Source organism: Ictalurus furcatus, chromosome 8, assembly GCF_023375685.1.
Source record: "Ictalurus furcatus strain D&B chromosome 8, Billie_1.0, whole genome shotgun sequence".
NCBI classification, from domain to species: Eukaryota; Metazoa; Chordata; class Actinopteri; order Siluriformes; family Ictaluridae; genus Ictalurus; species Ictalurus furcatus.
Genome location: NC_071262.1, coordinates 28014627 through 28041223, shown reverse-complemented (window position 1 = coordinate 28041223; position 26597 = coordinate 28014627). Strand labels below are relative to the sequence as shown.

Below are 26597 nucleotides of genomic sequence, written 5' to 3'. Positions count from 1 at the left end.
CCAAACTGAGCGATCAGGGGAGAAGGGCCTTAGTCGGGGAGGTGACCAAAAACCAGATGGTCACTCTGACAGAGCACCAGCATGTCTCTGTGGAGAGAGGAGAACCTTCCAGAAGAACAACCATCTCTGCAGAACTCCATCAATCAGGCCGGAATGGTTGAGTGGCCAGGTGGAAGCCACTCCTCAGTAAAAGGCACATGACAGCCTGCCTGGAGTTTGCCAAAAGGCACCTGAAAGACTCTCAGACCAAGACCAAGACAAAGATTGAACTCTTTGGCCTGACTGGCAAGCGTCATGTCTGGAGGAAACCAGGCACCACTCATCACCTTGCCAATACCAACCCTACAGTGAAGCATGGTGGTGGAAGCATCATGCTGTGGGGATGTTTTTCAGCAGCAGGAACTGAGAGACTAGTCAGGATCGAGGGAAAGATGGATGCCGCAATGTACAGAGACAACCTTGATGAAAACCTGCTCCAGAGCACTCTGGACCTCAGACTGGGGCGAAGGTTCATCTTCCAACAGGACAACGACCCTAAGCACACAGTCAAGATAACAAAGGAGTGGCTACAGGACAACTCTGTGAATGTCCTTGAGTGGACCAGCCAGAGCCCAGACTTGAACCTGATTGAACATCTCTGGAGAGATCTGAAAATGGCTGTGCACCGACGCTCCCCATCCAACCTGATGGAGCTTGAGAGGTCCTGCAAAGAAGAATGGGAGAAACTGCCCAAAAATAGGTGTGCCAAGCTTGTACCATCATACTCAAAAAGACTTGAGGCTGTAATTGGTGCCAAAGGTGCTTCAACAAAGTATTGAGCAAAGGCTGTGAATACTTATGTACATGTGCTTTTTTTGTTTTTTTATTTTTAATAAATTTGCAAAGACTTCAAACAAACTTCTTTCACATTGTGATTATGGGGTATTGTTTGTAGAATTTTGAGGAAAATAACAAATTTAATCCATTTTGGAATGATGCTGTAACATAACAAAATGTGGGAAAAGTGAAGTGCTGTGAATACTTTCCGGATGCACTGTATACACACACTCTTCACATATGTCTGCTTCTTAGGAGTTGGGGTCAGTGAGGTAAGTGATAACAGGAACCAACTTGTATTGAGGCTGTTCCACAATGTTACAGTAAATGTAACTATAGATGGATAAAACATGGCATTTTTTTAATGAATAATTAATGAAAAAAAAAAATTGCCAACATATTGGTTATAAGAGTGTAATATTAGCATTAAACTTCCTTGGGAAACACTGTTGTAAAAAAAATAAATCACGGGGTGATTAAACAGTTTTACTGTTAATGTACCATGTACTCCGAGTATATGTACTGCTCACCATCAAAGAAACCCTCCAACCCCCACCACACCCGCCAACACTCACGCACACACACACACACACACACACACACAGACACACACACACACATATTTTATATTGCATAAGAATTGAGTGGGTGAATGGGTATGTTTCTCTATATTTTTAATTAAATTAAAATAAATTGTAATAAATTGAAAAAAATCTAGTTTGTTATATCTGCATTACGTTACATTACATAATTTTCCTCTGCTTATCTATCTTTCTTTCTATCTATCTATCTATCTATCTATCATTCACAAGGATTTTTGATCAAATGATTGTTTCATTATAACAAATTCCACAGGGCGTAATAACAGTCAAAATGTATGCTCACTGTAGCTGATTAAAATGTATACACATCATTTAGTGTAACCAACCTTGTTGTTGATAATAATGGAAACTATTATAATAAAATGTAGCTAACGTAACACAAGGCAGTTTTGCTAACTTCACATTCTTCAGATTCAACACTACCTGTGCTGTCCCTATCAAACGGCAGAAATCAAGCGTTGTGGTGTGAGGCAATTGTTGGGCGATACCAACTTGTGCAACTGAGGGGGGCTTTTAGTGTTTTTATTTGATTCATTATTACAAATTCAAAATTGATTTAGAACACCAAAAATGTTGCAAAATAAATTACTTCTACATATATTTCAGTTGATCATGGTATAAATATTGTGGGAGTTGTAATTGCTAATTCTGATTATTATTTTCTCCACCCCCCTCAGAAACTACACCCCTGAATATGAGGGTTAAACTTAAACAGATTTGTGATATTGACCACGTTAAATGAATTGTACAGTACAGTACATTAGATTTTCTGAATTTTATCCCTCCAACATTTGAGTTTGACATCAAAAGATGAATATAAGACAAGAGATCAGAATATCATATAAATCTAGACATGGTAAACAATTTAAAACATGGTACCTTTGATGGCAGATCACTCAGTTTTAAGTGAGCAAAAGTACAGCTCATAAACTCACTCCACAGACCTGCACAAACAACATACTGAAGGATCATAACAGAGAGAACGATGTTCCTTTAAGCAAGGCCTTGTGGTTGGCCTACTCTACTATCAGCTTGTGGTGTGTTCAGTTACACCAGCGTTACACTGGGCATGAGATAACTGCATTGACAATACACACAGTGCTGCAGAATCACAATAAACCACAAAACAGTCAGTGGGCCTCATTTGTCTTTTACAAAAGTGTAGAAAAGTGTAGAAAAGTTTTCATTGGCCGAACTGAGCTAAAAACTCCTACCAGATTTACAAAAAGTTTAGCGAGGTTTCCTTCATAGTCATGTGCGTATGTTGCTAAATGCTAAATCACTCATAAATAGAAAGCGTGTTCCCAGGACTCATAACATTTAGTACATTTAGTCATGACCACAAAGTCATTAAAAGGCAAAACTCACAGAGCTCTGACAACAGCAAACTTTAATGTCTTCATGCAACATTGAGTTTTTATTATATTATATTATATTATATTCAGAAAGCACCATGAACACACAGACTCATTCACACCTAGGGACAATTTATCTTCACCTGGGCGGAGGAAACCAGAGAACCTAGAGGAAACCCATAAGGACACGGGGTGAACATAATATCTAAGAAACAGAAGAGTAAATCACTTCAGTATACACATTATCACGAGCTCGTTCTCTCTTTCCTCTTCTTTTATTGACGTGTAAGGCAGCAAAATTCAGCTCCGCAGCATCTCGGCTCTATGGGAATGGATATGAAAGATTCAGTTCAAACGAGAGATATCTACTGTACGTGATGGGAATGTTAGCGCCATGCAACATTTAGCATTATTTGAGCTAGATTAGATATTTATGTAATGTAATTCTTTTATGAGTTTAGGTTAGTTCTAACAGGATTACTATTACTGACTGACTCTGTGTTTAACAGAACTATTAAACTAGAGACGTTTTCAGTGAGCTTGCTGTTAATCACTTAAATTACAGTAACTTAAATCCAACTCCAATAAAGTTTTGTTCTTGTGTGCTCTAATAGGTTCTAATAATAATTATAGTGCGTACGCTCAACATTAGTTACCTGATTCTGTGTTTTCTTTACTACCGAATCTTCAGATCTCACTGCAAAGAGAAGATTTATTTTCATGTTTAGATCCAGATTTAATATATATTTCTGTTTAATGAGGAATCATTGTGAGAGTAAATGTGTGGAGGTCTGGAGGAAAAATCATCTATGACTGCAACTGAATTCTGAAAAACAGATAAAGGTGAAAAACATCCTGGGTTTTTCTGCCGATAGCATACTGTACATTGACATCATTAAGAAACATTAAGAAAATATAACATCATACATTATATTTACTCAAATGATGTGGAAATGTTTCTATTGACTTTCTGTAAACATTGTTACATTGAAAAGGAGCCATTTTAACAAACATACTGTAGGCTATGAATAAAGGCAGATAAAATGATAAACAATTGTTCTGTTCATGTTTATTACTTTTTTATTTATTACTTGTTAAATTAATGCAAATTAAATAAATATATAACAGTGGCTTTTTGACAAAGAAAGTAATTTGGTGTAGTTTCCTCCCTTTTCACCTTTTGGCAAATTTCAGTACAGAAAAAGTCTATTAGTGTTCATAAGTACACAAAGATTTACTGAAGACTCACCAGTGCAACATTCACAGTTCCTCCATTTACAGGTTACGATATGAGCAACGATCACAACCACACACACTCCCAAAGCTACGGCGAGGCAGATCACTACAGGATCCACAGATTCTTCTGTAGCAAGATTTTAAAAAAAAAATAAATTAAAAAAAGTATATATACTGCATTTTATACCTTATATAAAAAAAAATCTATAAATTTAGATATAAATGTATAACTATAAGATTATAATGATGATCATTTTACCAATTTAAATATTGTATTGAATATTAATATATTATATGTTTACTCTGAATAAGAGAATGTGTTCTTACCCAATTGTACTCGTGTCCCGTTCCCAAAAATGATCTTCCCACACACGGCCACAGCGCAGTAGTAAGTTCCAGTATCACTGAGGCTGAGGATGTTCTTGGAGAAGTTGTACACACAGGTGTGTGTAGAAGAGCCGCTCTCACACTGATGGCTGCTGTTGTGATGAGTGTAAATGATTTGAGGATGGGATTGTGGTGGAGCAGCTCTGAACCAGAGCACTTGGAGTTCTGCTGATCTGCTCTCAGAGAGAACCGAGCACTGCAGAGTCACTGACGCTCCTGCAGGAACCGAGTCCGACACGCCGCTCTGGAACACTGACACTTTTACATTTCCATCACCTGTTCAGTGCAAAGCAGACCTTTATAATAAATATGGCCCATAAAGCAGATGCAGTCAATTGCAGCATATGAAGAGACAGTGATTCCGCTGGAAGTATAAATTCCAACACGGTAGTCTAGAGAGCTGGTACATAATGTTTATATTACATTTAAAAAAAAAAAAAAATTAAAACAATCAAATACAGAACTTTTTTCATACACCCAAATATAAATAGGATTGTTGTGACAAGACATCATCATACAATTTCTCAAAATTCACAAAATTCACTGTCTGTGAACACAGTTCTCTGTGCCATCCACAAACGCTGGTTAAAGCCCTTTCATACAAAGAAGAAGCCGTATGTGAACATGATCCAGAAACACCGCCGTCTTCTCTGGGCCAGAGCTCATTTAAAATGAACTGAGTCAAAGTGGAAAACTGTTCTGTGGTCAGACGAATCGAACTTTGAAATTCTTTTTGGAAACCCTGGATGAACTAAACTAAAGAGGACTAAAGAGGAGAGGGACCATCTGTCTTTTTTATCAGCACTCAGTTTAAAAGCCTGCATCTCTGATTGTATGGGGTGCATTAGTGCCCCATACTGAAAGGTATATACAAGGTATATTTCAATGCTGAAAGATATATACAGGTTTTAGAGTAACATGCTTCCATCCAGATTCCATCCCATCTTTACTTCTGAGAGACATTGCCTCTCTAAGATCCTCTTTTAAAAACCCAATCATGTTACTGACCTGTTGCCAATTAACCTAATTAGTTGCAAAATGTCCCTCCAGCTGTTTCATTTTAATAAAACTTACTTTTCCAGCATTTTGTTGCCCTGTCCCAACTTCTTTTTAGATGTGTTGTGGCAATCAATGTAAAAATTACTTTATTTTTTTCCTTAAAATGGTAAATTTCCTAAGTTTAAACATTTTATATTTTTTCTATGTTCTATTGTGAATAACATACGGGTTTATGAGATTTGCAAATCACTGCATTCTGTTTTTATTTACATTTTACCTAGTGTCCCAACTTTTTTGGAATTGGAGTTGTAAATGTACTGACGCTCAAGATCAAATCCAGCATTAGAAATTTAAGGTGTTTTGCTGTAAAATACTTGTATATAATCATTTATTTCCATATGCTGGTTCCCAGATAGTACCTGAGCATTAAATTCAAACAGTCAAAATAACCGCTGTGACCATTATGGACCTTTAGTGTGGAAATAATGATGTCTTGATTAAAAGTTATTAACATAAAATAACAATATAGCAACTCAAAATAATGCGTTCTTTAACTGAATAATAGATTATTACATCACAGTAAGTAAAAAATAATGAGATTGCCAACTTGAGGTTCAGGGCTTCCCTTTGTTAATCATAAATGTCATATTTAAGAAAATATTAACTAATTAAATATGTATTAACCTAACTGTGTACATTTTTAAAATTCTTACCTTTCACTGATAAAAATGTTCCATTTCCAAACCTTATTAAAAAGTCTCTCAGTCCACAGTAATACATGGCTTCATCTGATGGTTCCACATTAGCAATTTTTAAATGGTAATTGGTTTGTTCTTTCTTGATACTGAATCTTGGTGACTTGAACTCATCTTCGTAATTTGGCTCTTGATGAACTGTGACCATTACACGTGGCTCATGTCCTGCTTTTTGCTTGTACCAAAAGATGACTGCAGAGCTATCTTCTCCCAGTCTAAAGCAGTGCAGAGTCACATTATCACCAACATCAGCAGTGATCAGTGGGTTCGGCTGACTGACATCGTTTGTCTGTGCAGAATCTGCTGTTAGGAGTTAAATAACAAACTTTATTCTATCTGTAATACACAGAGACTCTCATTAGAGCATTAAGTGCCTTTGAATAGAAACAATCCAAACCATGGACACTTACCAATTTTATTAAAAAGCATCACTGTAATCCACATCATCAGCATCTTCAGTCTGAGGTCTGCGTGTAGTAGCATGTCTCCTCTTGCTACTGTATAGATGGTCAAACTGAGCACATCTCACTTTGTTCAAAAGATTCATGACATGAGGTTCTGACATCACGTGATTTCCCTCATACAATCTAGACTAACAAGTAAGCAGCAGTAGATAACTGACTGTGGTCCCTCCTCTCACTTTTTTTAACCTTTCCTCAGAGAGGAATTTCAATTATTCAAAAAATAACATTGAAAACAAAAAAGAATGAAGGAAATGAGATGGATAACCCTTTTTTCACTGTGTTTTCATTTCTTTTTCTTTTTCTTGCCAAGTTATTGTGCAAATTTATATCCGACCTGTGTTATCCAACATTTAATTTTCTGCAACCCTGTGACAAATGTTCACGCAAATCTGCTATACATCTATATCTATCTATCTATCTATCTATCTATCTATCTATCTATCTATCTATCTATCTATCCATCTATCTATCTAGATAGTACCATAATTTGGTCATGCAGCAAGACAATGAGTCTAAGTACATACGTAAGTCTATAGAGAAATGCTTAAAGCAGGAGCAATCCAGTATTTTTGGAATGGCCAAGTCAAAGTCTAGAAATGTTGTGAAAGGACCTAAAAACAACAGTTCATGATAGGAAGCCCACCAACATCACTGAGCTGAAGCAGTTTTGTAAGGAGGAATGGACCAAAATTCCTCCAACCTGTTGTGTAAGATTGATCGCCAGTTACTGGAAATGTTTGATTGAAGGTCACACCAGTTACTGAAAGCAATCATTCACATTCTTTTTCTGACATAGATACTTAATATTGGATCATTTTGCTCAATAAATAAATGTAATAACTATGATGTTTTTGCATCATTTGTTTAATTGTGTTCTCTTTATCTGGTTTTAGGCCTTCGATGAAGATCTGATCACATTTCATATCAAATTTATGCAGAAACACGGGTTCAAAAACTTTCTAGCAGCACCGTAAATACATATAATGGTTATTAATGATGGAGGAATTTGAATCATTTACTGCTTAAACAATTAATAAAATGAATACAGTATGAGTATGTAGAGTGTGTATTTCTATTTCTCTTCAGACTATTTCAGTCACAGGTAAAATTCATCAGACTTCCTGGGTAATTAAACACATCCCTGAATATAAAAATGACTTCATATTAGTCACATATTCCCTTATAGTGTATGACCTTGAGGTCAACCTGAGACCCATAAGTCTCTGCACTCATCCTCCTCCCATCCTGCCTTGCACAAGCTCCTCCTCTTATTTCAGCTACAAGTGCATTAGTTAGCATTCATCATTCCAGTTCATCATAAAGACGTTCAATGGACTCGAGTTCTTCCACACCAACCTCGGCCTTTATAGATCTCGCTTTATGCACAGGGGCATTGTCATGCTAGAACAGGTTTGTTCTCTTAGTTCAGACTAAGACTGCAGACAATTGTGTGCTTCAGACTTTGTGGTAACAGTTTGGGGAAGAACCACATCTGGGTGTGATGGTCAGGTATACACATACAGTACTCTTGACTGTACTATAGGGTTCCTAGTAGCTTCCATTTTAGCAAGTTAAAAGCCATGAATAGTCCTAACAAGCCTTAAAGAAACCTTACACTACAAGCCTCTACATGTCCTCTCATCCTTGAGCTTCTCTCCTTCACCAACAATATCATTCTCCCACATTATTTCTTTCATAGCAGTCTTTTTATTTTCATTTTATTTAAATGTTTTGATAATGTTTATTAGGAAAACTGAACCAAGTGCATATAATCTATTAGAAGTAGTATTATTCAGCTTTTCCTTGAAAAATGACTCAGCATTTAAGTTTTAGGCACGTCTAATACATGTTTTATGAATTATGATCGTGAACATATGTAAGATGTCTGTGTCGATATGGGTGGAGTTTTATTCAGGCCTTATTGCGCCTCCTCCTTCACCACTGTGTAACTTTAACCAATCACATTCTCTCTCTCTTTCTCTCTCTCTCTCTCTCTCTCTCTATCTCTAGCTCTCTCTCTCTCTTTCTCTCCCTCTCGCTCACTGTATGTATCTCTCTGTGTATTTCTCACTCTCTCTCCCATCTAAGCAACACTATGACACCAAAGACTCAAAACTGACAAATCAAAATGATCTCTCATCAGCTACAACACATGCTGCAGGTTTCAAATCTTTTTTTTTTCTGGAAATGAGTGTTTGATACACAAATATTTATATCCTATGAATAAAATTATGCTAATTAATCTAAAAGCATTCAGGGTAAATAAACACACCGCACTGCATGCAGAAAATTTTACATTTATTTTTCTCGTAATCATCAGCAAACTGGTCTTCATTTCTATTAAAAGAGTGTGTATTAAAATGTGTGTGTGTGTGTGTGTGTGTGTGTGTGTGTGTGTGTGTGTGTGAGTAAGATTTTAAGGTGTGTGTGTGTGGTTTTGTATCTCTGTTTGTCTCTTTGCCCCTTCACACACTGCAGCTCCGAGAGTTTCATCTCTGCAGGCCGCTCTGACCGCCGAGTCGCTTTTCTCAGAAACACCATCAGTTTCTCACCTCTCAAACTTTCCACAGGATGTGTGGCTATTTTTATTTCTCTCAGGGCACACCGTTATTGCTGTTTTTTTTTCTTTTTCAGGCTCGATGCACAATTTGAAACATCTCTAGACTTCATATAGATGTGTAATATTATAACACCTCTCATTTAAATCCCCAGATTTCACCCTGCACTTTAATCTGGTCTAAACACACAACAGCGTGTTCGCTTATTGTGTAACCCGTCAGATATAATATTATTTACACAGTCAGTTACTCAGCTTTAGATCCTCCTGATGACGCTCATGATAATGGAGTTTGTACATGGCTCTTGTATATTTCAACATTATATAGCTTTTATGTGTGTGTGTGTGTGTGTGTGTGTGTGTGTGTGTGTGTGTGTAGACAATAACATTTGTTTACTTTATTCCTGCTACTTTGATTGGTCTGCTCTGCGGTATAAATCTCTCTGCTCGGGTAAACAGGAAGGTACAGCGAGTAAAAACCACACTGAATGTTCCAGATCTCAGCTTTAACTTTCCAGACCAGACCTGTGTGTGCATTCTGCATCTGCTGAGAAGCCGTGACAGTTAAAGAGCTTCTTATGTTACTAAGAGCTGTGAAAAGTCACATGGCCCACTTGTGTATATAACCAAAAGCAAGCAAAAGTTTGCATGCCCCATGGTATTTGAAAAAATATATAAAACGTATCTCTAATTTAACAAGTATATAAAGATATACAATTACTTTTCAAAGTAAAATAAATTCCAAAATTAAATTTGGATTCATCTTACTTAAAGACAATGGTAAAAGAAAAGAACTGCAACGAATATTACAACTGATCTCATCTAAAAATGGTTCAGAGCGTAACTCAGAGGTTGTAGAGTAAATGCAAATGCTGGCATTTCAGTTATTAGAGAATATTTATATCACATGATGAAAGGGAAATACAAACTTTTGAACTGATATTAAAATGAAAAAATGATTTCCTCCACAATTTGGCCACCTGCCAATTCACCCACCGGCCAGCAGCCATAATCAGTGTCGAGAGGTGGTGTTAATATTAAATGCTGATGCTCAACATGCCTGTTCATGTATAAGTGAAAAACATGCACTAAAATCTTCACCCCCTCCACATATCAGGCCGAGATCCAGCAGCAGCTCAACAGCGTAAACAGTGAACTTCCTGATTAGAGGCTTGTGGGCGGAGCTTCTTATAATCCACCAGATCAAAAGATTTTCACTTTTTCTCTCGTCAGCTGTCGAATCGCTGCAGGGCACAAAGATCATTCTTCATTTGTCCTGATCTCATCAAACATCTTCAGGTGCCATTTCTCACAAAGATTTGCGTTTGTGACCTCCATCTCTTCTTTATTTATATTTTGCTAAATGTATTAATGGAGAATTGGACTATCGTTAAGTTTGTTCATGTTGGAAATTTGCTGTGGTGTAAAAAAGAGGAATAAAACACTATGGGACTTGCTGTTATAGGACAATAATCAACTTCAGGGTGGTAACAGTGACTCTGCTTCATCACTGTGTTCTGTACTGAGCTGTATTTCTTCTTGTCTTGAACTTGTTTTCACATTGTTATCTATATGTACAGAACACATGTATTGTCTTGTTCTGTAGTCCTGAAGGCATGACACTTCATCTTACTGAAATAAAAGCCACTTAACTTAAAGCCACAGCACCGCCCTGTAACCGCAGACCAGAGTGACCCTAAATAATCCCCTAATTTATCTCCATCATCATGAGGTCTATGTGGGTAAAATACAGCCTCAGTGTTTCTTTTTTTCTTCTGCTGTCTTCTGATATGAGGTAATGGTTTTGTGTGAGTTTTCTGTAAGTGCATTCTTCATCTTCATCTCTAATTCACTTTAACTCTTCAGAGTTTTACTCCGTGTGACCTGTCACACCGCACTGGCTCCATCTACTGACACAGGATCTGTTTTGTGCCTTGTTAGTTGTTACTTTTGGCAGCCAGAGACCTCTTTTATCTTTATTTATTTGATTATTTATTCATTTATTTACTCACTTATTTATTAATTTACTCACAGAATAGAGGGCCTCCAGGGGACAACCTCCCCCATATTATATTCTCTTCTTTAGTTGTCACTGAAACCTCCTATTGTATATAAAGCACATGGACAAAGTACTCGTGTGATCTTTGTGAGTTCTGAGCTGTTGATCTGCTGTTGTTCCTGGTTTTCTATCATCTGGTCCTCAGTTCTGAAGGGAAATTGTAATGCTACAGCATACATAGATATTCTACACAGTTTTCTGCTTACATCTTCATGGTAACAATTCAGACAACACCGCGTATGGGTGTGATGGTCAGGTGGCCATGCACACACACACACACACACACACACACACACACACACTCTCTCATACACAAACATTATTTTATTTGATATTGTATATAATTTCTTAGCATAAGTTATAAACTACAAACCTGCATGCTAAATAGAAAGTTAAAATGTCTACTATAGTCTAATGTCTAGGGGGTGTACTTTTTTCTTTCTGTTTAACTGCACTACTTAGTACACTAGTATTTATCTGGTTTGAGACACAGCCTTTTGACTACATGCCTCTATATCAGCTTCTGTTCAGGATTTTGTTGCTGTCCATGGTGATGAAATTCGAGTGAAGTAACAAAGCGAGTTCACTGTATTGATCACGTCACTCAAAATACACCAAGAAATGTCACAAAAAAGTATGAATTTTCTTTTATTTGTTCTTTAAAATAAGTACTTACATGAATTGAATGACCTTTTTTTTTTTAAAAAAAAAAAAAATATATATATATATATATATATATATATATATATATAGTAAAAGATGTATATTTTGTAAAAGATCATTCCTAATGGAATATATATATATATATATATATATATATATATATATATATATATATATATATATATATATATATATATATATATATATATATATTTAATTATCTTACCTTTTAATTATCTTAATGTCGTAATGCTGTTGCCTAAACAATTATTTTCTAACATATTCTTATGTTAGAAAATAACGTAACATAGCCCTTAACGTAAGGGCTTTTGCTTCTTCAGGTAAATGCTTTTGGGTCATAGTTTTATACTGAAGTTAATGTTAATGTATTCACTTATGATTTACTTCATTATTACAATATAATCACAGGAATGTTACAGTAGTTATACAGTATTTATACTTGATATTGACAGTATTTCTCCAGGTTGAAAACATAAAACACAGTAAAATGACGACACTTGATTAAACACAGTATTTTATTGTAGAAATTACAGAAATTATGTAGAGTGCACCTTATGTGTCTCTTCATTTGGCATGGAACTGTAACAACACTAACAGTTTAAAATGATTTCAGATGGTATGAGCTTTCATCTGATCTTTACTTTTACTTCAAACCACAGATTCTTACATTTACAACAACAACAAAAGACAATAATACATGTAAGGCTTGCTGTAGATTTACTATTGATCAATGCATTCATGAAACAGTAAGAGACATGTGCAGTAATATCATGTGTAATATAAAGCATTACTGAAATATACTCTAAGTAAAAGAGGAGTAAACCACTTCAGTGTACACTCTATCACTGGGTTTGATTTTCCTCTCTTTGAAATGTAAAGCAGAGAAATTGACCTCGAGAGCAGAACGGCCCTGTGGGAAATAACATAAAGCGTTCACTGTAAATGACAGCTATCAGAATTAAATCACTATTAGTGTAATATTTATCATTGTGATCCCTGATAGCACTGAGTCTAATAATAATGTTTTTATTACATTTTAAAGTCATTTACCTGATTGAGTGTTTTCTCTACTGTAGAACCGTGATGAGATCTCACTGTAGAGGAAAAATATATGATTCCATCAGGACTTATACATATTATATAAGTGTACATACAGTATATGATATACTATTCACTATATGATACACAACCTTAATAAAGACTCACCATGACAACGTTCACAGTTTCTCCCTTTAGAGCTTACGACATGAGCAAAGATCACAACCACACACACTCCTAATGCTACAGCGAGGCAGATCACTACAGGATCCACAGATTCTTCTGTAGCACAAAAATAATAATAATGCAATGAAAATATATTTTATTTTAAAATACATTAATAAACTTATTTCTATATGTAAAATAACTATACACATTGTGATCATAGCAATGTTTAAATATTTACAAGCATTACACTTTAGTTAGACAATAAGTAAACTACATTTTCTTTATTAATAAAATTAATTAATAATTAATTAGCAAAGTGTCCTTTCTTCAGTGTTGTCACATGAAAAGATATGTGAGGGGCTTACTGACTTTTGTGAGATACTGTACATATATATATATATATATATATATATATATATATATATATATATATATATATATATATATATATATATATATATATATATATATATATATATATATATTGGGCAGGGCCTGGTCAATGTTCTCTTTTTCTTCTTCTTCTTCTTCATCTTCTTCTTCTTCTTCTTCTTCTTCTTCTTCTTCTCCTTCTAGAATATAATCTAATGTATAAATAAACATGTAAAATATGTGAAATACATCTGAGTGTATATCATTTCCGCCGATGTTGTATATTTAAGTCATTACTCGGTGTTCTACAGTACACCTATCCCAAACACTTCTTTATAAAAAAAAAAAAAAGTCATATGTTTAACCTGAACTCTCTGAGTTTCATGGAAGATGTTGATCGTTTTCATTCCACTGAAAGTTATATAGTGTATATAATTGTGTATGTAACAAATAATCTTGAATCTCTTGAATCTTGAATCTCTTGATCATTGAACAGAAAATCCAGATTGTTTAACAGTAGATCTCGGCTCTGAGAGAACTAACACTGGAGACTTCAGCATCAACCAGACAGTCGTGTGAGAATCACTTGATCTATTTAACGAAAGACACTCATGCTCACTTTGATGTGTATTATTACATCCTGTTCGTTGCAGTCACAGCGTTTTGCACAAGTGTCTGTTGGCACATTGCTGCGCTTATACAGGAAGACTAACTGTAGCTCATGAGTAAAGTCTGACCACAACTGACACTCAACAACAGCTCTGACCGACTGTGAAGTGTGTTCAGCATCTCCAGTCTCATGCTGTCTTTCACACACAGAATTTCTTTCAAAATGTCATATCTATTGATTTAAACAAGTTAGAAACTATTAACATAAAATTTACTGTTAGATTTTCTAGGCTCAGGGTCAGATATAACGTCTAAGATCGTTTCTCCAAGTAATCACTGTGCATTAAGTGGTGTTAATTATATTATTTATTTTTCATATTATACGCAGTTTACTCTACGAATTCATTATCTGGTATCATTTTGTTATAAACATACATCTGTCATACCCTTTACAGTCTGGTCACTGCCCTGATCTTCATCACTACGTTGGTTTACGTCACTGCTCTAGTCATTATAAAATCCATATTTTAATTAATTTTATTAGTATCTTTTATTAATGATCATTCTGTAAGATGTCGTCTGTAATATAAAACTACAACCATACATACAAAACAGAATTGGATCACCTGATAAACAGTTTTGGAGGAGCCTCTCCTATAACCATGTAGACTCAGCTTTACAGTTATTACATCACTTCCTGTGTGCTACCTTTTCACCCTCCCCTGAACAACATTAAACTTGTTCCTTAACTGTAGAGGTTCCCTCTTTAAACACTAATGAAAATTAAGAAACGTGAAATGAAAAGCTGGTTTCTCACAGCGACAAGTCAGTACATCTGGGATTTCATTATCTGCTATAATAATAATATATGTACAAATATTTCTCATGGTTATTGAGGTGCATTAACACTTTATTCATGTTGCTATGGTAACCGAGGTGCACCGTTTCGTCACAAGAGTTTCAACACCACGGACAGCGATGGACTTTCACTCCTCATCGCGCTCCTCTCCGATCTCAAACTCTCACATTCCCACTCTCAGTCTCTTTCTCACACGGTCATCATCACACACTGTGTATGTTTTTCTCCAACTTCACTACAAACACTATCTACCAATCAGTATTAGTGTGTAGATTTGAACATTTTAGGATTAAGAACTAATAACACTATCTCCCACTAGATGGCAGTAAATCCTCACCCTTAAAGCTCTGTTAGTAAAACTGATCTGTTTCAGGTCACAGAGCAGGCCTTGACTTTACCGGCTACTTGTTGATCATTATATACAAATATATTTGAAGAAGTTCAGTTATATTCAATACAATTCACAGTTCAGCGGTTTATAATGGACTTCATGGTCATTTTCCAACATGCATTAATAACAAATTAATATAACTGATACTGTATATCACTCATAAAAGCCAATTTGTCCATGTTCATGTCTAAGCAGAACACAACACTGACACTCGCACGTTCCAGGATGGTGACTATAGTGTGTATAGGGCCAAGTCTGTGTGTAACTGGTTCATTTATATATTTACATCATTTGGCAGACTCACTAAACCAAGCAACTTATTTGGCGTTTTGAACAAACATGTTGAATCAAGAGAGCAATTAAATTAAAGAACAATAAGACATTAGTGTGGGCACACGCGAGTGTAAAATTAAACCACATTTTCCATTCTGTCTTAACACCTTTCTCATGATACTGTATATCTGTGCAACATCAAAACACTAATATGGAAAATAATATGTGGTGTAGATGTAGGCAGATCAGAATACCATTTGCTTGCTTATCATGACTTTTTTTTTTTTTAATACAACCAATCACATCATATTCTGGGGCGTGGTCAGTACAGACCCCCTATAGTATAAATATAAATTCAAACCAAGCTTCAAGTGCATTGATATTCTGCTGATAAATGAGATACAAACACTGTAGAATTTCTGAGAAATGAAAAATGACTGGTTTCTGGATTTTAATTTTGATCTTCAGCACAATGTGTAAGTAATATGAGCAAATTATTCCCATCTAGTTTGATGTATGATTAGTATTATTACTCTAAAGACACTTTTTGCAAGTTTCTATTATTCCTTTAAGATGATCTTTAATTACGCATTATGTATAATAATATCTGACCTGAATTCATTACCTTATTAATGCATTTACTTTTCTAGATACAGTCCAACCTGGTAGACGCTGGGTTACTGCACAATCCCTCACAGAGTCACAAGTTTATCAGCCTGATAAAGAGCTCAGTGTGAATATCGGAGACTCGGCTACTCTACAGTGTTGTATTTTAGAAAAAGAAGTCAGGATAATTACCTGGTTTAAGCAACTAAACAGAAAAAAACCTCAGAGTATAGTCCAGTTATATAAAAATGGTGGAGAAATATTTTACAATCAATTCCAAAAGTCTCATTTTCAAATAGAAAGATCTTCAAACTGTTTGAATTTGATCATTTTAAACATCGCTGAATCTGATGAAGCCATGTACTACTGTGCACTGACGAGATCCAACACTGTGTTTGGAGATGGAACTTATTTAAAAATTAAAGGTAGGATTTCCACTAAAATTGATTAAGCTACAGGTTTAATGTAGTGATTTTTTTTTCCTTATTACCATTAACATGTTCAACCTGGAAGACAAATAATAATGAAGTGAAATGCTAACTGTGTTTTCTTCAACAACACTGAGTTACAGAGTTTTATTGAATTATGATAAATGTTTATAGGTGATCATGTTACTATTGCATCAGAAACATCTACACCAGCTCTGTGTGATAATTCAGTGCTGTTTGAACCAACACTGCATGGAAACAACACTAACATGAACACACACGAGAAAACAGGTGATATGTCTTATAATTCAGAATTCAATGTTAATTATCCATAATTCATCAAGCAAAATGTTCCTAGAAAATAATTTGCACTAATGTAAATGTAATGTTATCAATAACAGAACCGGAAAAGATTAGATCTCTACATTCGACAGTGCTCGGTTTGGGAACGGCTTTGGGTTTGTGTGCACTTCTGATTTTCTGTCTCATTTATTTCATACTGAGGAGAAGAAAATGTGATAAAAGTAAGTGCTTTTGTCATCACAATAATTAAAAACTTTATAAGTACAGTTAACTTTAGTTTGACCCAAAAGACTAATAGGTGTGTTTCTGTATTAATAGTGAAAGCTTGTATAGAAGATTCTCCAGGAATGAAGCAGGTACGTGTGATATTTCTGTATGTAAAATATTGCTACATTAATATGTTACTCATTATCATGTTTTAGATTTAATATAAACAGTCAGTTTACTCAGATTTGCAGAACAATCCCAAGCTTTTTATTTTGATGCTGCTCTTGTTCTGTGTAGTTAGTGTGTATTGTTCATTTACCCATATTGTATTGTTATTACTTTCATCTGGACTTTCGATCTGGCTTATTATTATTATTATTATTATTATTATTATTATTATTATTCAGGAATCTGAAGCTGAAACACTGAATTACACAGTTGTGCAATTTACCAAGAGGAAAGCCAAAGCTGAAAAAAAGAAAACTGGCTCAGCAGATGAGTGTGTGTACGCCGATGTGAAAAAAACTGTAAGATATAACAGAAATAATTCATAACACATGATAGCAAATGTAATTCATATTTTTCATTACCATGATATCATATATGATGCGCCAAGAAAAAAAAAAAAACAACAACACAAAACATAACAGAAAAACCTAGAAATAATTTTATATTTGTTTACACTAATCTCATAATAATAATTATATTAAAGTTGCCTGTATTTAAGATATTGTTTTATTTGCAGTGTGGATAAACTCCTATGCTACAGGTTTTATTTCTGTGCACACGTGTGAAGTAACTACGGATGTATTAACTTCAGTAACGCTGAACTTGTAAAAAAATCCAACTTGTATGTTTTTTGTTTGGTTTTGGTTTCAGTAATTTATTTTTTCACAATAAATATAAAAAGCAATTCCATTAAAAAAAGTAACAAAAAACATGATCTTGTCATGATTTATATGAGCTTGTTTTGTTCACTAATCTCTGTGCTCAACTTTCTGGCAGTAGCGAAAGGACACTGAAAATCATGACTTACAAATGGATTATTTTAGTGGGTCAGAGAATGGTGGGAGGTTTACCAGTATAAGTTAGACACCAGTGAATGCAGTCAGGATGATTAAATCAGCAGTAAAAATACAACAGAGGTAACTGATGTATTGATCTTCATACAGACCCTGTTGCAGAACAAGCTTCCAATCTGTTTCAATGCAGGTTTTTGTGATTATTTTTTGTCTTTTAGAGAATTTGTGGGTTTACTTTAGCTGCCTTTGTTTTCCTGATCGTGGTGCTCAGAACCTGGAAGTAGATTTCTTCACCATTAATTGTCGAGTAAAACTTTTTCAAATACATTTTACATTAACCAAATTGAAGCATCAAGCACAAAGATAAATCCTTCCAGACATGGAGCCATAATCATTTATTATGAAGTCCAGGATTTTCACCTCACACTGCACACAACTTCAAACCATCATTCACTTACTGAGTGTGGATTTTTTTTTTCTTGCATTTATATAGCGCATTTTTAACCTTAGCAGCTCTACAAAGCACTTTACACTGGTTCTCATTCACCCATTCACACACACACCGATGGTAGCAGAGCTGCCATGCAAGGCACTAACTTGCCATCGGGAGAAACTTGGGGTTCTTGCCTAAGGACACTTCAGCAAGTGGAGTCATGTGGACCGGGAATCGAACCCTACGATTAGTGGACAACCCACTCTACCACCTGAACCACAGCCGCCCCAGTTTTTTTTCAGATTATTATATGCAAATGCTACCAATGAAATAAATGAAACTCTATGAAATAAAGTTTATATAGCGAACAAAATATGCTTAGTTTGTGATACCACTGGAACTAGTCATTATATGAAAAAATGTCAGATTTCGATTTTTTTAAATTGTTGATTTTCCAATAAAGAAGTAAAACAAAAGCAAAATACATTACTTATGGTTTGTGCAGAACAACAAACATATGGATGGGCAATAATTATTCAAAAATAAGTAATATAAGTAAATAAAAATGCATCAGTGCAATAATACTTACTTTTGTTACTAAATGGCACACTTATATAGCGCTTTTATCCAAAGTGCTTTACACTGTATCTCATTCACCCATTCACACACACACTCACACACCAATGATAGGAGAGCTGCCATGCAAGGCGCTAACTTGCCATCAGGAGCAACTTGGGGTTCAACGTCTTGCCGAAGGACACTTCGGTATGTGGAGTCATGCGGGCTGGGAATCGAACCACCAACCCTACGATTAGTGGACAACCCGTTCTACCACCTGATCCAAAGCCACCCCTGTTGCTACTTAGTATTTTATTTTATTCTTACTTAATTTAGTTGACTAAGTATGGGTACTATAATTTGTGTTCTCTGTGCATAGTCTGTGTCCTTGTAATTTCTGTTATTTATTGTACAGCTGCAACAAAACAATTTCCCCAGGGATCAATAAAGTGCTCTATCTATCTATCTATCTATCTATCTATCTATCTATCTATCTGTCTGTCTGTCTGTCTATTAATTGTAATAATAACTGTTAGGACATTATATGACGTGGTCAAGTGTTATATCTGCTTTTGAGTCCAGAGAGCTGAGCATTTATGACTTATACATCCTGGAAAAAGAAGCTGTTAAAGAGTCACTTGCTTGCGGCTCAAATGCTGCAGGACCTCTTACCGGATGCTAGTAGGCAGAAGAGAGTGTGGTTAGGGTGGATAGAAAATTGTATTATTCTACATGCTCTTGGTTTGAAATGCTTGAAGTAGATTCACGATAAGGGCATTTAGTGATGAACCAATGAAACTATGGATATTTTTCTTTGTTTTAGTGATTTAAATCTCCCTTGGATCCCTGTTTCTCCTGATCTGATGTAATCTTTATGACTGTTGTGTGATAATCTCCTGAGTATGTGTGTCACAATCATTCACTTCATCGACTGAAAATTGAAGAAATTCCTCCACCCCAGAGTCCATGGTAGTGGACTGAACCCATCCGTCACCATAGGAACATGCCAGACAAATACAGAAATTTGTCTATGTCTGTTGAAGAGTGTCTGGACACGTGCTAGCTTCCTAGCTGCCTGGAAAGACCTGGTCCTCTGAGTCAACTGGGTAGTAACATCTCTAAACACGATACAGCTAACTCATTTAACATCAAACTGTGATTGAGTTAGGATGAAATTGTTTCATTTCATTTCATTTTTGCTTACATGATTGACTCTGGGGCCATGGGCAGCTTTATAGTACAGGCCCGGTTCCCCTCCTCTCTGAAACCAGGCTGTGGATGGTAGATCTCTGGGCTCAGAAATCCGTACTGTTTTAAACCCAGTCTCTGATGATACAGATTGAACCTATCCAGTCATTGCCCATTATAATTTTTGCCAATGTCTAAACCAGACATTGTGCCATCCCAAGGTAGTCTGGTCAAGAGGGTGGAGATAGCTGGTCACTGAGCTGCTCAGACATGTTGTCTCCAGTGTACATGTGGGTCCAAATCCCTTGAAAGCTATAAAGCAATGGGAATAGAGACTGTGACCACAGAGATCCATAATCTGGGCAGATGTCTTTAGAAAGCAAGGTGTCACCAAACTCCCACATTAAGGACCCTGGGATTGCGCTCTTGACCTGTTGGTAGAGGTCAATCCATCTCTCCATCAAAAAACTGTTGCTGTGTAGAAGTACAGCCATGAGTGGAAGACAGTCTTTTCTACAGCCAATGGGAACTATGAATACTTGGTGATGCTGTATGGTTTCATGATTGCACCAGATTGTTCTAGTAATTCATCAAGATGGCGCTCTGTGACATGCTCCACACATGCTTTACATTGACGACATCTTGATGTACAGTGGGGGAAATAAGTATTGAATACCTCAAAAAAAGATTTTCAGTAAATATATTTCCAATGAGGTTATTCACATGAAATTTTCAACAGACTTTTGGAATTAACTCAAGAAATCTGGAAATATCAAGAAATCCAAGCATTAAAGTCCATAAATAAAGTTATGTGTAATAAAGAGGAATGGTGTGGGAAAAAAAAGTATCGAGAAGCCGTTATTTGTAATGACAGCTACAAGACACTTCCTGTATGAAGAAATTAATGGGTCGTAATATTCAGGTGTGATTTTCTCCCATTCTTCTAAACATATTGTCTTCAAATCTTGTTCAATTGGATTCAAGTCAGGTGACTGACTGGGCCGTTCTAACGCCTTGATTTTTTTTTCTCTGAAACCAATTTAAAGTTTTCTTTGCTGTATGCTTTGGATCGTTGTCCTGCTGGAAGGTCCACCCACGTCTCATCTTCATCATACTGGTGGATGGCAGAAGATTCTTCTCAAGAATCTCCAGGTAAAGAGCTCCATTCATCGTTCCTTCAATTACATGAAGTCTGCCAGTACCATGCAATGAAAAACAGCCCCACACTATGATGCTTCCACCTCCAAACTTCACTGTTGGTAGTGTTTTTAGGGTGATGTGCAGTGCCATTTCGTCTCCAAACATTGTGTGTAGTATGACAGCCAAAAAGTTCAATTTTGCTCTGACCAGACTACACTCTCCCAGTATTTCATAGGCTTATACAAATGAGTTGTAGCAAACTTTAAACGAGCTTCGACATGCCTTTTCTTTAGTAATGGAGTCTTGTGGGGTGAGCGTAAGCAGTGGAGTGCATCGTCTATTGTTTTCTCTGTGATGATGCTACCTGCTGCCTCCAAGTGTTTCTGGAGCTCTTTCCAAGAGGTCCTTGGCTCTTGGGCTACTCTTCTGACTATTCTTCTGACTCCCTGGTCAGAAATCTTGTGAGGAGCTCCTGTGCGTGGCCGGTTGATGACAGAGTGATGTTGCTTCCAATTGTGGATAATGGTCCCAATGGTGCTTACTGGAGGTAAGGTCTGTAAATAGGTCTGTATCCAATTCCATCAATATGTTTTGCATCAATAAGGTTCCAAAGGTCTTGGTAGAGCTCTTTGCTTTTACCCATCATGACATGTTTTTTCAGAATACTTCCCTTCACCATGGATGCAGCAGGAAGACAATGGAGACATCACACGAAGGAAAGCAAGAAAACCATCCCAGCTTTACCTAGTCCCCAGATCTCCAGCATGAGACCCACGAGGCGGTCTCATTCCTAGAGCTCCTGCATGAGACCCATGGGGTGGTCTCATTCCCAGAACTACAACCTGAGACCTATGAGGTGGTCTCACCTGCAGAGCTTCAATATGAGACCAATGAGGCATTATCATCCCCAGAGCTCCAGCAGGAGACCCACAAGGTGGTCTCATCCCCAGAGTTCCAGCCTGAGACCCACAAGGTTGTCTAATCTCCAGAGCTCCAGCATAAAGTCAAGTTCCTGTCCGAGGTCAACGAGGTAACCTCCCAAGCCATGTTCCTGTCTGAGGTCGAAGAGATGACCTCTCAAGCCAAGTTCCTGTCAGAGGTCAAAGAGACGACCTCTCAAGCCATGTTCTTGTCTGAGGTCGAAGAGACGACCTCTCAAGCCAAGTTCCTGTCCGAGGTCAAAGAGATGACCTCGCAAACCAAGGTCCTGTCCGAGATCGAAGAGACAGCCGCCAAAGCCAAGTTCCATTCAGAGCTTGAAGAGACAACCTCTCAAGCCAAATTCTTGTCCAATGTCGAAGAGACGGACTCACAAGCCAAGTTCCTGTCCAAGTTCGACAAGATGGCCTCTCAAGCCAAGTTCCTGTCCGAGCTCGAAGAGGTGACCTTTCAAGCCAATTTCCTGTTCAAGGTTGAAGAGACGGCCAAAACAAGCACTGTTCACACCAAGTTCCTGTCACAGGTCGAAGAGACGGCAAACCCAAGCTCTGCTCATGCCAAGTTCCTGTCCCAGGTTGAAGAGATGGCCAACCCAAGTTCAGCTCACCCCAAGTTCCTGTCCCAGGTTGAAGTCAACGTCAATACCAACCAAGTTCTGCTCACACCTGAAGCCGACGTCATGACCAACCAGGTCCTGCTCACTCCTGAAGCTGACGTCATGAACAACCACTTCCTGATCACGCCTGAAGCCGACGTCACGAACAACCAAGTTCTGATCACACCCGAGTCTGCTGATATGACCAACCACGTTCTCCTTATGCCTGAAACCAACGTCATGAACAACCAAGTTATGCTCACACCAGAGTCTGTTGACATTACCAACCAAGTTCTCCTCATATCTGAAACCGACTTCACATTCAACCAGGTTCTGTTCACGCCTGAAGTCGACATCAGGACCAACCAAGTTATGCTCACACCAGAGTCTGTTGATACGACCAACCAAGTTCTCCTTATGCCTGAAACCGATGTCACGACCACCAGGTTCTGCTCACACCTGAAGTCGACGTCACGACCAACCAAGTAATGCTCATGCCAAGGTCTGCTGACATGGACAGCCAAGTACTGCTCACGCCCGAGTCTGCTGACACGGACAACCAAGTTCTGACTAAGTCCGAGTCTGCTGACACGAATAATCAATTTCTGCTAACGCCCAATTCTGTTGAAACAGCCAACCAAGTTCAGCCTTCAGAGTTGAAGGAGGACAATGCTTTGCTTTTTTGCTCTGCTGAGGACGTCGCTCTGCCTTCCTGCTCAGCTGAGGATACTGCTCAGTCTCCCGGGTTATGTGAAGACATTTTGCCTAGAGGGCCAGGACTGCTGGGGGAGGATTTCCCATCCTGCACTGCGGCCTACAAACATGACTACCATGGTCTGCAATTCCCAGAACACTCATTCATTCTAATTATGCACACCTGCATCCAATTTCACACACTCACTCCATAATATAAAGAGACTGTTTTATAACAATGTCTTTGCGAAGTATTAGTGTTATCACTCTACCAAGCGATTATACCCTGTTCCTCGTTTTGTTTCATGGTTCTTGATCTTGTTCTCGTTTTTCGTTCTCGATTCTAGCCTTGCCTTGTTATGCCTGTTTGCCAATCGCCTGACCCTTTGCCTGTTTCTTGACCTCACTATTGTCTCGTGTTTTGGATTTGTCTTCTTGTCTCTCTCAAATAAAAGTCTTTAATGGCAGTTGCATCTGTCTTAACCTCCATTATGTGGATTACGTGACAAAAAGGAATTCATGTATCTTTTGGGGAGCTAAGCTCCATCTGTCCCCACTGTAATTTCAACACTGCTGTCGGGTTCTTCAATAATAAAAGTCAAATGCATTAAGCTTGCCCAAATGAGCATCATTACATAGGCAAGATTTTGACTCCAGATGGAAATTAAAATTAAGAATGAGATGTTTGTGTAGGCACACATAAATGTACAAGTAAACCACATTTTCCATTCTGTCATAACACCTTTGTCACAATATCTCTGTGCAACACCAAAACACAAATACGGAAATATGTGGTGTAGATGTAGGCAGATCAGAATACTGTGTGCTTGCTTATCATGACTTTTTTAAATTACAACCAATCACGTCATATTCTGGGGCATGGTCAGTACAGACCGCCTATAGTATAAATATAAATTCAAACCAAGCTTCAAGTGCATTCATATTCTGTTGATAAATGAGATACAAACACTGTAGAATTTCTGAGAAATGAAAAATGACTGGTTTCTGGATTTTAATTTTGATCTTCAGCACCATGTGTAAGTAATATGAGCAAATTATTCCCATCTAGTTTGATATAATTTTTTAAAAAGGTATGGAGACTTACTTTAAAGCATTTTGTATGGAGTTGTATGTAGAAGAATCTCCAACGTTATTCCTTTAAGGTTATCTTTAATAACCCCTTATATATAATAATATCAAAAATAAATTATTTACTTAATTAATGCATTTACTTTTCTAGATACAGTCCAACCTGATAGACGCTGTGTTACTGCACAATCCCTCACAGAGTCACCAGTTTATCAGCCTGATAAAGAGCTCAGTGTGAATATCGGAGACTCGGCTACTCTGCAGTGTTGTATTTCTGAAAAAGAAGTTGGGATAATTACCTGGTTTAAGCAACCAAACAGAAAAAAACCTCAGAGTATAGTCACAGTATATAAAAGTGGTGGAGAAACATTTTACAATGAATCCCAAAAATCTCATTTTCAAATAAAAAGATCTTCAAACTGTTTCAATATGATCATTTTAAACATCATTCAGTCTGATGAAGCCATGTACTACTGTGCACTGACGAGACGCAACCTTGTGTTTGCAGATGGAACTTATTTAAAAATTAAAGGTAGGATTTCCACTACATTTGATTAAGATACAGGTTTAATGTAGTTTTATTCTTTCCTGCATTACCATTAGCATGTTTAACCTGGAGGACAAATATACAAATAATGAAGTAGTGAAATGCTAATTGTGTTTTCTTCAATAACACTGAGTTACAGACTTTTAGTGAATTATGATAAATGTTTATAGGTGATCATGTTACTATTGCATCAGAAACATCTACACCAGCTCTGTGTGAAAATTCAGTGGTGTGTGAACCAACACTGCATGGAAACAGCACTAACATGAACACACATGAGAAAACAGGTAAGATGTAATTCATAATTAATTCATAAAGCATAATTCACCTTGAAAATAATTTGCACTAATGTAAATGTAATGTAGTGAAATAACAGAATCAGAAATGATCAGATCTCTACATTCGACAGTGCTCGGTTTGGGAACGGCTTTGGGTTTGTGCGCACTTCTGATTTTCTGCCTCATTTATTTCATACTGAGGAGAAGAAAATGTGATAAAAGTAAGTGCTTTTGTGATCAGGTTAATTAAATTGAATAAAGTCATTTACCATTATGTCTATCAAAAATACAGAACTCATAGGTGTTTTTCTGTATTCATAGTAAATACGACTATAGAAAACTCTCCAGGAACGAGGCAGGTACGTGTGCAGGAACATTCTATATTATTATATACTGTATGGGTAATTGTGTTTGTTTCTGTAGATGAGTCTGACTACTAATTTTGCTTCATATATATGTGAAATGTGAAATGCTGCATTCATATGCTACTTGTTAAATTTTCTGGATATAATTTATACAATGAATTTGATGAGATTTGCACAACAGTTCCAAGCTTTTTATTTTGATGCTGCTCTTGTTCTGTGTAGTTAATGTGTATTATTTATTTATTTAATTAATTACATTATTATTATTATTATTATTATTATTATTCAGGAATCTGAAGCGGAACCACTGAATTACGCAGCTGTGCAGTTTACCAAGAGGAAAGCCAAAGCTGAAAAAAGGAAAACTGGCTCAGCAGATGAGTGTGTGTACTCCGATGTAAATAAAACTGTAAGATGTAATGGAAATAATTCATAACACATGGTACTATTACACTGCAACAACAGTAAAAACAGTGAAAATATCTTGACTATATGCCAATTTATTCCATCTTTTTCATTACGAGATGAAAAGATTATTAAATGATAGATGCATTTTTTTACATTAAGCTAACAATAGGGCGC

General features: G+C 36.6%; 3 protein-coding genes across 4 annotated transcripts; 2 read left to right on the top strand and 1 right to left on the bottom strand.

Moving 5' to 3' along the window:
• Nucleotides 1-4209: 4209 nt before the first annotated feature.
• On the bottom strand, nucleotides 4210-6776 carry LOC128611987 (uncharacterized). The gene is made up of 3 exons (XM_053631886.1): nucleotides 6561-6776; nucleotides 6109-6453; nucleotides 4210-4672 (listed from the first exon to the last, which is right to left on the bottom strand). Exons 1-3 carry the CDS (start codon nucleotides 6631-6633, stop codon nucleotides 4308-4310), a joined length of 783 nt encoding a protein of 260 aa, XP_053487861.1. The 5' UTR covers nucleotides 6634-6776; the 3' UTR covers nucleotides 4210-4307.
• A 9281-nt stretch (nucleotides 6777-16057) lies between these two features.
• Nucleotides 16058-17870, top strand: LOC128611988 (uncharacterized). Its single transcript, XM_053631887.1, has 6 exons — nucleotides 16058-16100; nucleotides 16275-16655; nucleotides 16833-16949; nucleotides 17093-17173; nucleotides 17280-17323; nucleotides 17576-17870. The coding sequence occupies exons 1-6, from the start codon at nucleotides 16058-16060 to the stop codon at nucleotides 17720-17722; spliced, it is 813 nt and encodes a 270-aa protein (XP_053487862.1). The 3' UTR covers nucleotides 17723-17870.
• Nucleotides 17871-24730: 6860 nt separating this feature from the next.
• On the top strand, nucleotides 24731-26597 carry LOC128611017 (uncharacterized). Of its 2 annotated transcripts, XM_053630223.1 has the most exons (6): nucleotides 24731-24773; nucleotides 24977-25357; nucleotides 25543-25659; nucleotides 25782-25862; nucleotides 25972-26015; nucleotides 26305-26597. In XM_053630223.1, exons 1-6 carry the CDS (start codon nucleotides 24731-24733, stop codon nucleotides 26449-26451), a joined length of 813 nt encoding a protein of 270 aa, XP_053486198.1. In that variant the 3' UTR covers nucleotides 26452-26597. The 2 variants fall into 2 exon arrangements, 1 of the variants encoding a protein (XP_053486198.1); XR_008386477.1 differs by lacking the exons at nucleotides 24731-24773; nucleotides 24977-25357 and having other exon boundaries at nucleotides 25611-26009; nucleotides 26305-26389.

What these genes read in the sequence shown, in the direction of transcription:
- LOC128611987 (XM_053631886.1), bottom strand. Translation starts at nt 6,633, where the DNA reads ATGCTACTACACGCAGACCTCAGACTGAAGATGCTGATGATGTGGATT. An exon ending in GATGCTTTTTAATAAAATTG is followed by an intron (nt 6,454 to 6,560) that starts GTAAGTGTCCAT and finishes AACTCCTAACAG; the next exon opens with CAGATTCTGCACAGACAAAC. An exon ending in AACATTTTTATCAGTGAAAG is followed by an intron (nt 4,673 to 6,108) that starts GTAAGAATTTTA and finishes TGCACTGAACAG; the next exon opens with GTGATGGAAATGTAAAAGTG.
- LOC128611988 (XM_053631887.1), top strand. Translation starts at nt 16,058, where the DNA reads ATGACTGGTTTCTGGATTTTAATTTTGATCTTCAGCACAATGT. An exon ending in TTTGATCTTCAGCACAATGT is followed by an intron (nt 16,101 to 16,274) that starts GTAAGTAATATG and finishes TTACTTTTCTAG; the next exon opens with ATACAGTCCAACCTGGTAGA. An exon ending in GAACACACACGAGAAAACAG is followed by an intron (nt 16,950 to 17,092) that starts GTGATATGTCTT and finishes TACATTCGACAG; the next exon opens with TGCTCGGTTTGGGAACGGCT.
- LOC128611017 (XM_053630223.1), top strand. Translation starts at nt 24,731, where the DNA reads ATGACTGGTTTCTGGATTTTAATTTTGATCTTCAGCACCATGT. An exon ending in TTTGATCTTCAGCACCATGT is followed by an intron (nt 24,774 to 24,976) that starts GTAAGTAATATG and finishes TTACTTTTCTAG; the next exon opens with ATACAGTCCAACCTGATAGA. An exon ending in AACTTATTTAAAAATTAAAG is followed by an intron (nt 25,358 to 25,542) that starts GTAGGATTTCCA and finishes AAATGTTTATAG; the next exon opens with GTGATCATGTTACTATTGCA.